We start from the raw sequence: 14591 nt of genomic DNA, 5'->3' as shown, positions 1-14591 counted from the left end.
TCTTGACAGTTCTAGTTCGTCCGCTTCATCTCGGCAACTAGAACTGTTACTCTACCTCAGACTCTCTCACCTAGACCTCCTCTACCTGCGTCAGTGTCCAGGGCTCATCCTCTGGCACGGCCGATCCTAACTTATAATGAATACGCCTTGTCGTGGGCCTTCTGTAAAGAGATATAAGGCTGGAGAAATCGTCTAAGACCAGACAACCCTGACAAATCAATAATCATGGACCATACAGTACGCTATAATAAACCAGATATCCTCCATATTGATCTAAGAAAAAAGAAAGCGGAACTTATTGATGTCGGAATCCCAAACGATAATAATATAAGCTCTACTGTGGGAGAAAAACTAAGGAAATGTCAGGAATTGGTGATTGAATTGAAGGAACTGTATCACTTGGAGGGAGTTACCACTACTCCAATCATTATATCCACCAATGGTCTTGTACCAAAATCCACAGTGGCAGGAGTGAATGGTTTGGGAGTGCCGATTGATGTACTAAGAGAGGCTTAACAGTCGGTTCTCTTAAACACAACACGCATAGTGTGAAAGTTTTTAAATACTTGAAAAAAGAAAATAAATAAATAAACAAAATACGAAGGTGGATGGACTTCTAGGTCCCCCATCTCAGATATTTAACCCCCAATAGCGAGAAAAACCGGATGATAATAATAATAAACCTGCACAGACAATCAAATCAAAATACTGAGAGGAATTGGTATTCTTTATTGGTATCGCTTGGTATAAGATTGTCTAAGCCCAATTTGGTTCTCCATGGCGCTGTTTCCATTAAGCAGGATTCTTCGAAAGAATAAGGAGAGATATAAACTTGTCATCAACGATGAAGGGACCACAATCAGTCACAGCTGGTACATGGATGACCTCAAACTATACGCGAAAAACAAAGAAGAAGTACAAAATATGGTTGAACCTATTTCATCTTTTACAAGAGACATAGGAATGTTATTTGACCTCGATAAATGTGCAGTGCTCCATGTAACCAAGGGGAAAGTCATCAGTAAACAGAACATTCTGGTAAATGAAGAAGAGCACATAAAGGAACTTGAAGCTAATAAATTATATAAATATTTGGGCATGCAATAGCACCTTAAAATATCCCGAAAAGACGGGCAACAAGAATTTTTAACAATGCTCAAAACCCAACTAACTGGGAAGCAAAAAATTAAGGCCATCATAGGTCAATGATGCTGCTCTTAGTTATAGCTTCAGCAAAGTACAATGGTTAAACACCAGCCTACAGGAGGTGAATCGCCTTGTACGAACAACTCTCACACAAGAATGCACCTACCACCATATATCCTCTAGAGCTCGTCTGTATTTACCTAGAAAAGAAGGAGGTTTAATAAATATTGAAGAAGCTTGCCTAAAACAGGAAGAGACCCTACGCCAATACTTTCTCGCAAAAACAGGGGCTTATCTCGCCATCTCAAGGATGGACTCTGGTTTAACTGCACTTAATCTGAGCAAAGGTGTTGAATCATCAATCGTGTCACAAAATGAACGACTGGCAGAATGGAAAAGCAAGTCTCTGCATTTGAGATTCTATAGCCAACTGAATGAAGCATCCATAGACAAAGAGAGATCAGTTGAATGGTTAAAAGCTGAAAGGCTATTCTTCGAGACAGAGGGATTTGTGGTTGTTATTCAAGATCAAGTGACTGTCACGAGATCATATAGGAAGCATGTGTTAAGAGACGCAACAACACCGGATAAGTGTCGATTATGCTCAGTAACGCTCGAATCTTTTTTTTTTTTTTTTAAATCCCCCTCCCTTGTCATTTCTGGCATACGGGGTGTGGTAGCAGTGGGGTAGTATGCTGGGATTTGCGCATGTCACTGCTCCCGAAGATCACCAATTTTTTTTTTTTTTTTTTTATTAATTATTCAATTATTAAATTTTTTACTATAGAGCAGCCCAGCGCTAGGTTTAGCGCCTTACTGAAGGGGCTACACCTTGTCCACTGCATCTGTCTGTGTGCCACCTGCAGTTACCAGGCTGGTCCAGCCCTCCTGGTCTCAGTCTGGGACAGCTTCCTCATCTTCTGGTGGCTCGCCGATGTTAGGCAGTCAAGCCCTTCCCATTGTGAAATGAGTGAGACCCATCTCCTCCTTCCACCCGTAAATGAACTCCCTGAAGAAGAGATAATTCTCTTTTTCCATCAAACAGGGAAAGTCCGACTCGGCGAGGGCGAAAATCCCGGTTTTTCTCAACAGCCTGGCTCGGTGTCCTTCCATGGCGGAGCAATCTACTATTACGTGTTCTGCTGTTTCAGGAACTCCGCAAGTGGGGCACCAGGAGTCAATGTCCTTTCCAAAGCTCTACAGCTTTCCCCCGAAACTCCCCCCCCCCCATCTCCTGTAAGGATCTGTGAGACCCAAAAGTCTAAATGGGTCCTCCCAGAGGAGGACCCATTTAGCCTTCAATCTGGAAAGGATGGTAGGGAAGAATTTTCTCAAAGTAGCGCCCTTCTGGCTTGCTACCCACCGTCCATTCCACTCCTGTATTGAGTCCTCCTGCAGTATTTTCTTCCATAAGTTTGGAGTCTCACCGATCCTCTCTGAGCTCCTCCGGTAGCACTTCTAGTCCCTGCCTCTTTAATTCATATTTAAGGACATCCTCCCTGAGGATGAGGTCCAGGGGCATCGCTCCGGCCAGTACCTGCACCGCCTCATGTGACACCGTTCTGTATGTCTTCGTGACCCTCAGCAGAGCCAGTCTTTGTATGGTGGCCAGTCTTCTCTTCTGTGTCTGCGTGAGGTTTCGCTCCACACAAGGGATGCGTACCTCAGAATTCCCAAGATCACACCTTTATATATGGTCATCGTTACAGGGTACATGAGGCCCCAAAATGCATCCCCTATCCTACTTAGACCATTGAGTGACAGGGTCACCCTGTCCTTTAGATACATCAAGCGAGAAGTGGCATCGAATCTTCTTATCCTCACACCAAGATATATCACCTCCTCACCCTCTCCTTGGATATCCAGCGTGACAGGATGAGCCCTGTCCATGGAGCCTCTTATGAGTATGGCCTGAGTCTTGGCTGCTGCCATACTTAACTTCCTCTTCACGCACCATTCTCCTACGAGACTGGCACACCTCTCTGCTCCTGTCTTTAGTCTGGATCTGCTGTTCTTGGCCAAGATGACTGCCAGGTCATCTACATAAACCGTGGCAAGGAACCCCTTGTCCTCTAGTTCCCCCAGCAACTCATCGAATACTAGCTTCCACAGAGCTGGTCCTAGGACCGAACCCTGCAGTTCAACATCCTCTTTCGATTTTTCTCTCGACCTCATAGAAGTTACCCCTGATCCTGACACTCCTGTTATTAAGGTAACTACCTACGAGGGAATATAGATTACTGGGGGTGTCGAGCTCTTGCAACCACTGGAGTACACGGGGCCACCAAACGCTGTGAAAGGTGGAAGAGATGTCAAACATTATAAATAAGACATATTTCTCCTCCCTCTCCTCCACGTCCCTAAGCACTCTCAGCAGCGCATCCGTAGTAACCTTGCCATGGGTTGAGCCGAACTGCCGTGGATGACTTGTAGCACTTAGGATTGGTCTAAGGCTGTGGACGATCGTGTACTCCAGGACCTTACTAGCTACTGGGAGGAGGTATATTGGTCGATAGGGTTTAGGCTTTTCCTTATCCTTACCACCTCCCTAGTAGAGCAGTCTCAAGTCTGCGATCCTCCACTTGTTTGGAAAGTACCCCTTATCCAGACACTCATTGAATATATCCAATAACACTTCCTCGATATAAGGGGTACAGTTCTTGAGGATTGCAACATCTATGCTATCTAGTCCTGGAGCCCTTCCAATCCTTTGTCTGACCACGGCAAGACGTAGGTCCCACATATCCCATGGTGGACATAGGTCGGTACCTGGTGGGTATAACGTGGTGCATCTAACCATTCCATCAGCTGCGCTATCCTGGGACGGATCATCCCTAGGGAATAGGGATGCGACATCGATAAAAAAACATCGATGTTCAATACTAAAACATCGATGTTAAAAAAACATCGACAAAAAAACATTTCTGTAACATAAAGACTGCTCTAAAGACTACGCATGCTCCAGCCAGTCAGAAGAGCTTTTTCAATCAACCAATAGGACAATCCAAAAAAACCTCAATGTTTTAAAATATAGTTGCATACAATACATTACCCAAAAAACATCGATGTTTTTAAACAACTATTTCAGAAACATAAGGTCTGTTCCAACGATCACGCATTCTACGGCGTCAGAAGTAGGTTTTGGAACTAAGAATCCGACATCGACAACAAAAATCATTGATATTTTTAAAATATCATTGCTTACAATACATTACCCAAAATTCATCGATGTTTTTGAACATCCATTTGAAGAACATAAGGTCTGTTCCAACGATCACGCATTCTACAGCCTGTCAGAAGTGGTTTTAGAAACTTACAATCCGACATCGACTACAAAAAACATCGATGTTTTAATATATCGTTCCTTACAATACATTACTCAAAATACATCGATGTTTTTGAACAACTATTTCAGAAACATAAGGTCTGTTCCAACGATCACGCATTCTACGCACTGTCAGAAGTGTTTTTTTAAACAAAGAATCCGACATAGACTAAAAAAAACATCGATGTTTTAAAAATATCGTTGTTTACAATACATTACAAAAAAAATATCTATGTTTATGAACAACTATTTCAGAAATATAAGGTCTATTCAACGATCCTGCGTCCTACGGCCTGTAAGAAGTGCTTTTTGAAACAAAGAATCCGAGATCGACTACAAAAAACATCGATGTTTTAAAATATCGTTCCTTACAATACATAATGCAAAATACATCGATGTTTTTGAACAACTATTTCGGTTAAACATTTCGGCTAAACATAAGGTAAGGTCTGTTCCAACAACGACGTATAGTCCGGCCAGTAGGAAGTGGTTTTAGAAACTAAGAATCCAATATCGACTACAAAAATCATCGATGTTTTAAAATATCGTTACTTACAATACATTACCCAAAAAACATCGATGTTTTTGAACATCCATTTGAATAACATAAGGTCTGTTCCAACGATCCCGCGTCCTAAGGCCTGTAAGAAGTGCTTTTTGAAACAAAAAGACTATACGTCGTCGTTGGAATAGACCTTATGTTTCTGAAATGGTTGTTCAAAAACATCGATGTGTTTTGAGTAATATATTGTAAGGAATGATATTTTAAAATATCAATGATTTTTGAAGTCGATATAGGATTCTTAGTTTCAAAAACCACTTCTTACAGGCCGTAGAATGCGTGATCTTTGGAACAGACCTTATGTTATTCAAATGGATGTTCAAAAACATCGATGTTTTTAGGATAATGTATTGTAAGTAACGATATTTTTTGTAGTTGATATAGGATTCTTTGTTTAAAACAGCACTTCTTACAGGCCTTAGGACACGGGATCGTTGGAACAGACCTTATGTTTCTGAAATGGTTGTTCAAAAACATCGATGTATTTTTGGCAAAGATTTTTATGCAATGGTATTTTAATATTCAGCAAAAATATTTTAAAACCGTTGTTTTTCTAGTCGTAATTTATCTCTATCATGTCGTTAGCGTGAAGGTTGGAGGTACTTTTTTATTCGACCACATTGTTGATAGGAATCTATTTATACTGTAAATTGTTAGTTTTCATTTAGTTACTTTTGGGAAAAAAAATGAAAAATTGGGACAAAACAACGATGTTTAGAAAACATCGGCTTAAAAACATCGATGTTTAGAAAACATCGGCTTAAAAACATCGACATCGATGTCGCATCCCTACTAGGGAATGTATAGTCTATATACAAATTAGCAGCCTCCTCCATGGTGGTTGCCTGGGCACCTCTCATTCTAATAGAACAATCACTTGAAATTGCTTAACCTTTCCCAGTGCCGCCCTGTACGGGATACCCCAGGATTTAAATATTTAAAAAAATAAAAAATTAATAATATGAAGGTGGTTGGACTTTTAGGTCCCCCAACTCAGATACTCAACCCGCAACAACGAGAAAAACCCGATAACAATAATAATAATAATAGCCCTTGAGAGGTTGCTAGTGCTCCATTGGGCGCCTCGCCGTGGCGGATGGGAGATGTTCATCAGATATGATGGATATTGGGGAAATAAAATATCCAGTGTGGACTAAAACTAGTAAAAATCCAGGTGACGGTTCCCAAATTGGGTGGCAACCTGGTCAGCGTCTGTACCCCATGTTAGGGGCGGCTGAGGTATAAAATGCACTTATCCATTAAATATGGAGCTACGAAACAGAAGATTAGCCTCAGACAAACCCGATACTGAAGCTGCATCAAGCGGGAACAGTGGACAGATTCCTACAGGGAAGAGTGGAGCAAGCAGCACTACCCAGTCGTCATGGACTGCAAGGCTGCAACGTTTACCGGCCAACAGTTCAAACTTAAGCTTGGAAGAGAGACATTCTCCACCCCCGCGAATTTGACAACAGAGACCAAGAAATGCAAAGAGGATGAAATGGACACAAAATATGAATAAGACTGTCATTCGGGCATACTACTTGGCAACAAAACTTGAAACTGGCAAAACAAGATATCTCAACCGTATACAGAGATACTGGTGTGAGTCCTTTCCAGATATTGACATAGCCACACAGAAGTTAAGTGATCAGGTCAGAGTAATACTGATGAGAAATTTTCTTTCTTCGAATGATCTCCAACAATTTAAAGACGAAGTTTGTGTGTTAATGGCCACTGAAAATAAGCTTGAGCCATCTGGATGGATGCAAGAACAGAATCAGAAATTGGTAGAGCAAATACATCAGCCTGTAGTGGAAGTGCAGAGAACCAAGTAGACGACAAGAATATTGAAACTAGATTGAGTCAATTACTTTTGACCAAGCACATTATGCTTGAGGGAATACTGCTTCGGGAATGGCCATTGTTACTTCAAGTGCTGTACAACAAGGCCACACTAAAAATAACCAATATAATGAATAACATGCTTAAGAAATATATAGCTCTAATTAGCGGTCTTCAAGATATCCATCATTGGCTTTTTATTGCTGCCAAGAAAGTTGCATTAGAGCTGGGGATAAAAATAAAAGATAAAGGTAAAAATAAACACCCAACAGGATGCAGGAAAATGCCTCCATGGAAGAGAAGACTTTAAAGGAGAAGAAAGACTTCTCAAGCTCTATTGGGATGAATCAATAATTACAGACCATATAGTACGCCATAATAAACCGGATATCCTCCTTATAGACCTAAGAAAAAAGAAAGAAGTTATTGATGACGGAATCCCAAACGATAATAATATAAGCTCTACTGTGGGAGAAAATACTAGGAATTGGTGATAGAATTGAAAGAACTACATCAATTGAAAGGTGTTACCACTACTCCATTCATAATATCCACGAATGGTCTCATACCAAATTCAACAGCGGCAGGCATTAATGGTTTGGGAATGCCTATTGATGTGCTAAGCTAAGAGAGGCTCAACAGTCGGTTCTCTTAGACAAAGCACGCATAGTGTGAAAGGTTTTAAATATTTGAATCAAAGGAAAAATAAATAAAAATATGAAGGTGGTTGGATTTTCAGGTCCAACACCTCAGATACTCAACCCAGAATAACAAGAAATACAGACCATAATAATAATAATAATATTCTTTATTTATTCTGGGATTAATCCTTTTATAATAATTTACAAAGGTCAAAATTAGGCTTTAGAGCCCTAGAGTAAAATACAAGATAAAATGAAATTATAAAAGAATAAAATCAAATGATGAGACAGAATTCATACCTGTTTTGACGGGAGTCAAAGTCAGAGTGAGCCGTTTGTATTGGGAGGAGTGGGGTTGGCAGTTTAGCATGCCACAATAACAAAAATAATAAATCAAAATAATAATAAATAATAAATCGTTAAAAAAAAAAAAATAAATCCTTGGCTCAAAAAAATAAATAAATAAATCGTTGGCTCAATAAAAATAGTACAATCATTTACTATTTGAGTTTTTTTTTACCGCTACCGGGCCATATTCCATTCATCGAAATCATAAAATGTCATAAAATAATGAATTTGAAAAGATAAAAATGAACAATAATTAACAGAATATATAATATAAGAATAGAACAAATAAAATAAAACCATATCATATCATAAAGCATAAGAGAACTAACACTTCTGATAATATATAAAAAGAAAAAAAATGATAAAAAATCAAATACGATTAAACTAAAAATAATAAATTAAAAGGTACAATTTCTGGAATGCACTGAGAATTTAAATTGAAAGATGTCAAAGATGTATGATGGACGGCGAGATTGGATAACTTGGTAGAGGAAGGATGCAAGAAAATATTTAAAATGGGAGGAGGAACGTTTTTCTAGGAAGTTTTAGAAATGGTTTTAACAAGGCATTCTATTGGTTTTGAAAGGTTAGAGAGGAAAGGAATAGGGCGGAAGTCATTGGGTGAAGAAGGATTTGGGATTTTATTTAATGGTGAAACTAAAGTGGTTTTCCAATGAGAAGGAAATGTGGCATTTTGCAAGGACAAATTGTATATATGATAAAGTACAGGAATAAGGACTGGGAGACAGGATTTAATCAACAGGAATTTTGCCCAGTCTATGATCGTTGGTATGGGATCTTCGAATGATGGCTAGTATTTCTTCGTAAGATAAGTGGGAAAAAGAAGTGTTCTGGATTGAAGGTGTTGTTTAGAATATTAGGAAAGATTAATGGATCTGTAACATGGCATGTGAAATGGTTGTTGAGATCGTCAGGTGTATTGGAAGAGCTGAGGTTATTGGATTCTGGTAGGGATAAATTTCAGAGTATTTTCCACAGAGATTGGGATCAGATGTATTGGAGAGGGCATGATGTATGTTAAGGGATTTAGCACGTTGAACTGCTAACTAGGTTGCATTATGGAGAAGTTTAAAATTAAAACAATCTGCAGACAGCCGGGGCTGACGACATTTACCTCTAGCTGCTTCTCTTTATTTTATCATTGCCTTTTTTTCCGGAGTAAGCCAAGGTGCAGTTGGACGGTGTAAGGTTTGGGTTTTGGGAGGAGCATGAATGTCTAATGTAGATTGAAGATGTGAAGTGAGGGTGGAGTCCATAGGGTCAATGGAGTTATAGGAGTGTATAATGTCCCACTGGATAGAATCAAGATCAGGTTGAAGGGATTCATAAGAAAGGAGGTCCAGATTACGGAATGATATGATTTTAGGAATAAAGCATTTGACTAATGGGTCTACGATATTTGAACCAGATTGTGAGATGAGAGGAAGGGAACGGGGTGATGGGAAGAGGATAGGATTTATCATTGGATTGAGAGAGCATGTTGATATTAAAATCATCAGTGATAATAATATTTGAATAAGTATAAACGAGTTGGGCAAATAAGAGAGGATTCAAAGGTGTTATCGAGTATAACTCAGGGAGGTTGATAAACAATAGGTATACCACATATGTAGGTGTGACTGATTTGCAGGTTTGAGGTTCGCATTGTATGAGGTGGATCGTGTGGTGGATCCTAAGCAATGTGAGCTGATCAATCCCTTAAGACTATTAAGAATCTTGGAATCTTCAAAACTTAAGATCAGTGTTGTAATGTTAATCTCAACATTGGCATAATGTCATTGACGCACAATAGGCCTTATTCGCAGTGCTTCTGCAATAAAAAAAAAAATTTCAAGCTCTGCAGTAGGTCCAGATCACGCACCCTGTTAGTAAAATATTGACAGCCATGTTTTCCCTGACGTTCTCTCGAACCATAACATAATGGTCAACTCCTTCAGTCAAGAACTGCTGGATCGGTTTCCCAGAATTCTGCCGTCTCGTTCTGAACCATTCTTCATACACTTGCCTCAGATGAGGGTCACACAATATCTTTTCGAAGTAGTCGTGAAAATAGTTGAAATCCTGATGTTTCTCACAGCAGTTTACATATACGTTCCAAATAAAATCCAGAGTCCCCTCTCAAAATAAAACGATTAGAAAAGTTGTTAACATCCAGCTGCTAATTGAGGATGTTGCCTTGAACTGCCACAGATTAGTTGCCCATGACGACTCTACATACACACACATATGTACCATCATTTATTTACTACACTAGTAAATACTTTTTATTTGTAAATAGTCAATATACTAGCTCGTGTAGGAAGTAAGTAATAATGATAATAACCAAAGTACTTGTTTTGTACAATGATCCAGAAGACAATATCAAATTACCATAATTGTCTACAACTTTCTCTTAGTCAATTTTTTTTTTGGAACATGACAAGCTGAAAAGTTATGAACAATGTAACACTGTAAAACAAAAACTGTAACAGATATGAGAAAAAGTAATATAAACATTCATAAAGAAAATTTAAATATAAGAAGATGGTCAGGGTTGCGGTAAAAAAAAAGAACAAATAGTTTATAACTATTTTAATGTACAACGTTTCGCCCCACTTTGCAGGGCTTCATCAGGGCTAAAAAGATACAAAAAACAAAACAAAAAAACTAAGAATATTACAACAATAAGGTAATTTAAGCTAGGATAAATATTATGTAAAAATAAAGTGATAAGAAATTAGCTTAAATTACCTAGTTAGCTTAAATTGCCTTATTGTTATAATATTCTTAATTTTTTTTTTGTATCTTTGTAGCCCTGATGAAACCCTGCAAAGTGGGGCGAAACGTCGGACATTAAAATAGTTATAAACTATTTGTTCTTTTTTTTTATCGCAACCCTGACCATCTTCTTACATTTAAGTTTTACAGTCAACTAAACATACATATACAAAGAAAATTTACCTTTTTTTTTAATATAGCATTTGATTGTCTCTTCATTGACTGGACGAAAGGTGCATATAGGATACATTAGGATATAGGAAAATATGACAATGAGATAAATGGAGGAAACTTGATGAAAACTCTTAATCTAATAGTCATCAGGAAAGGGAATAGGTATACAATCTTAGATTACAGGTACTTTAATTTAATATACCTTGAGAAGGGATAAATTCAGAACAGACGCAATCTAAATTGAAATCAATTTCTTCCAAAGGATTTTCCTCATTTATAACAACCACAATCCTTCCAATTCTATTTTTAATAACACCATTCACACTAAAATATTCATTATTTTCCCTGAAAAATAAAACAGACTTTAGAATAGAAATAGAGTACCAAATTTTTTATTATAGTGTGTAATGGCCAAGCAGGTAGGTACAAGGATCATAGAAAGCTTGGTTCAAAACACTGCATTGTGGAAGAAATCGTACATTAAGGAGTGCAAAGACCAACAACACGCATTAAATTTAACTGCTGACACTGATACATGTGTCTACACAAACATGACTTCATTCAAGGCTAACAATGGTAAATTACAGACCTCAATATTTACAAACTAATCCAGAATTTATGTAGAAGGGTGGATACATAAAAATTATGTAGCTATATAACAATTTGTTAATCAGGAGTATGGGTGTAAATGTTAATTTTATCATGTCTGACAAACATTATGGAGGTATCTTGCGACTAATTAATTAAAAAAATCTGTTCAATACATTTTTCTAAAAGTTTCCTAATCTCTATGAACGCTATTATTGCTTTCTCTTATCCCCTTTAAATCCATGGATCAAGATAAAACTAAATTTTACACCTGTACTTCTGCGCAACAAATTTTGAATTGACTGCATTTTTATCTATGTCACCCTTTACATAAATCCTGAATTTGTCTGCAAATATTTAAGTCTGAAATTTAACATTGTTGGACTTGAATGAAGAAAAAATATATACACATGTATCAGGGCCCAACAGCAAAATTTAATCGTCCGTTTTTTGACATTTGCCCCACTAATTTGATTAATGAAGCAGCAATTCAAGAAATAAATCCTGGCATTCGTAGTTTAGAGATTATCTTTCTTGCTACGAAACAATGAGAAACAAATATTTACTGAAAAATCCTTAATAATAATACAAAGTATGTTTCTTATTAAGAGTATACCTAAGATGGTTTTAATAATTAAAATGTATTTCCCAAACAAAGGAAATTTGTGGAAACTTCAGAAACATCAATATTTTAGATGCATTAACAATTTAAATATTACCCTTTAATCTTTAAATGGTCCATAGTAATTGCTTTGGGATCTGCATCTACATTACTAATTTTTCTAACATTCATGACTTTAGATTCAGTTTCGTTAAACACAAACTCCACATAATCACCAACAAAAAGATTTGGTGAAATAGAATCCTTCAAGTGAAAATAGTATTTGCCATCAATAACTGAGGTGGTGTAATTCGTGAAGGTAATAGTCCCATTTAAACGCTGAAACGTTTTACCATCATCAACAGATACTAAATCCAAACTCTCTTTTGAAAAAGCATTTGATATGATTTCATCCTCTTCTTCTTTTGAAAGTTTTTCTTCTTTCACAATAGCAAAGAAAGAGGAAAATCTCTTCAAGAATGACCACATTTTTCAGTTAACCCTAAAACAAAAGTCAAATGTTAAGTAAGAAGATACACCTCAAAACACTGAGTAAGGATATCAATTCTATTTGTCGGTTAATGAAATGTAATGATAGGATAGTATCAGAGCAGGTGTTAATAAAAAACTTAAAATATGTTTAGTTGGGGCATCACAACATATATATATTTTTATATTCAATACCAAATCAGCCTGGTGGGACTTAAATGGTTATTTAACAGTTTGATTTTTTTTGTTTAACAATTAATATCGGGAGAGGGGGGTACAGTCTTGTGCATAGGACACCCCTAACTATTTACAACGCTATAAATATTGAATAATTATGAAAAATAATGATGAGTTATAAAAAATATATATACAGAAATAGATAAAATAACTAATATATTTGATGAGAAGTATACTGACGAATCATGCATAACAGTTTATAACAGTTACACAAATAAAGCTCATATACTGGAAGAGCAAAATAAATTAGAAAATATTTTTGTAGCCTCTAAGAATAAAATAGACGGATAACTGAAGGTACATAAGTATTGACACAATAAACTTGATGTAGGGCTGAGCTGCACCGAGGGGCATATTAAAAATACACTAAGAGGAATAAAGTGATCTGAAAAAATAAAGCTTGATTCAGCAACAAAAATATTTAAATGAGTATTCTAAAAAACAAAAAAGGGCAAATATGTGAAAAAGGCAAAAACTAGCATCTTATTCATATCCTTTATTATGAACAACTCTATAACGATGTATTTACCTAGTAAATGTGGGATTAAATGGTATCCCAAAACATGTCTACACATGAGAACTGTTAACAATAAAATTTTTAACAAATATAACACATTACTCAAGTAAATGTTAACATAAATTCGAAAATTACCCATACCATTCACTTGTGATTAGGTGATAATAAGATTTTATAAATTGCAGTTCTTCAAAAGGGCAACAAAAACACTAACGTCAACATCACAGTAAAAATGACTTTTGTGAACTATTTGACATATAAATCTAAGAGCCCGGGAATAGAAACTCCAAAGAGGTATGTCGAACAAAAAAATATTTTTAAGGATATAGCATTATCTTAGAGCGTCCACTTAGGAAAGATTAAGAAACTTAAAATACCCTCAAAAGAAAGACGAAATACATAACAGTTGCATGTGGATTGCAGTGTCGACACCTAGCGAAAATTAAATCAAAATATCAAAAAATGTGGAGGTTAGTTGAATTGAACATATACATATTGTAGAAGGCATTGTATAACCATACAGTGGCATAACGTAAAACTGATACTTCTAAATAAAATATTTCAACCTTATTTTATTCCTCAAACTATTTAAATGTAATACATTCATTTGATCTTATGGACATTTAATTCTTCTAAAGGAGAAAGGAATAGAAATAAAATATTAACAACAAAAAAGTATAGGTTAAATTATAAATTATACATCAAAATGAAAATGATACATCCTGTTGTTTAATTTCCAAAGACCTATGGGACCTTTTAGGAGAAATAAAACAGTTTTCAGATCGGCGTATTTTAAGGGTATGCGCCATAAATCCTCGCAAGATGGAAACTCCACTCCGTGGGATAATCGCTTACGATTGTAAAGGAGGTGGGATGTTCTAGGTGGGGCGCCCTCGGTTACGCTCTAAACTGCAAAGGATAGACGATAGACTCAGAGGAGACAGAGTGAAAAAATAAGAGAGAGAAAAACTATTCAAAACAACAAAGTTGTGCTACCCAATTGTATTGGGTTGCTAACTGCACAGCATACTTACTTAAATCACTTTAGAAATTTTTTGAAACCTTACAGAATATGGGCAGAGTCAAGTAAATAATGTATAATAATAATATATGACTTTTTTTTGTTTGATCATTTAGATAATTTAATTTTTTTTTTTTATTCTTCCTATATTTTATTTTATTTTTTGCAATTAATCCTAATTTTTCTTTATATTTCATATTTTCTCTCTCAACCTAATGTATCTTTCCTCTCCCCTCCCCTACTTTTTCCTCTCTTTAACACAACAAAAATGCAAAATATAAATAATAAATATTTTAAATAAAAAAACAATATAAACAAG

General features: G+C 36.4%; 1 protein-coding gene across 3 annotated transcripts in view; it reads right to left on the bottom strand.

Moving 5' to 3' along the window:
- LOC106678681 (probable RNA helicase armi) overlaps positions 1-14591 on the bottom strand; it is an 89828-nt gene that overhangs the window by 64880 nt on the left and 10357 nt on the right. Inside the window, exons 1-3 of one of the 3 annotated variants that reach the window (XM_067049941.1) lie at positions 13393-13568; positions 12127-12510; positions 11022-11164 (exon numbers count right to left, since the gene is read on the bottom strand). In XM_067049941.1, the coding sequence (XP_066906042.1) occupies positions 11022-11164; positions 12127-12497 (514 nt within the window). In that variant the 5' untranslated portion in view covers positions 12498-12510; positions 13393-13568. Of the gene's footprint in view, positions 1-11021; positions 11165-12126; positions 12511-13392; positions 13569-14591 lie in introns of those variants that run through there. The other 2 variants (XM_014417376.3, XM_014417377.3) reach the window with 2 other exon arrangements.

This window comes from Halyomorpha halys, unplaced genomic scaffold (assembly GCF_000696795.3).
Source record: "Halyomorpha halys isolate HHAL.00 unplaced genomic scaffold, Hhal_1.1 Scaffold154.1, whole genome shotgun sequence".
Classification (NCBI taxonomy): Eukaryota; Metazoa; Arthropoda; class Insecta; order Hemiptera; family Pentatomidae; genus Halyomorpha; species Halyomorpha halys.
The sequence above is the reverse complement of the archived record's forward strand: the minus strand, read 5'-3'. Positions and strand labels throughout refer to the sequence as shown.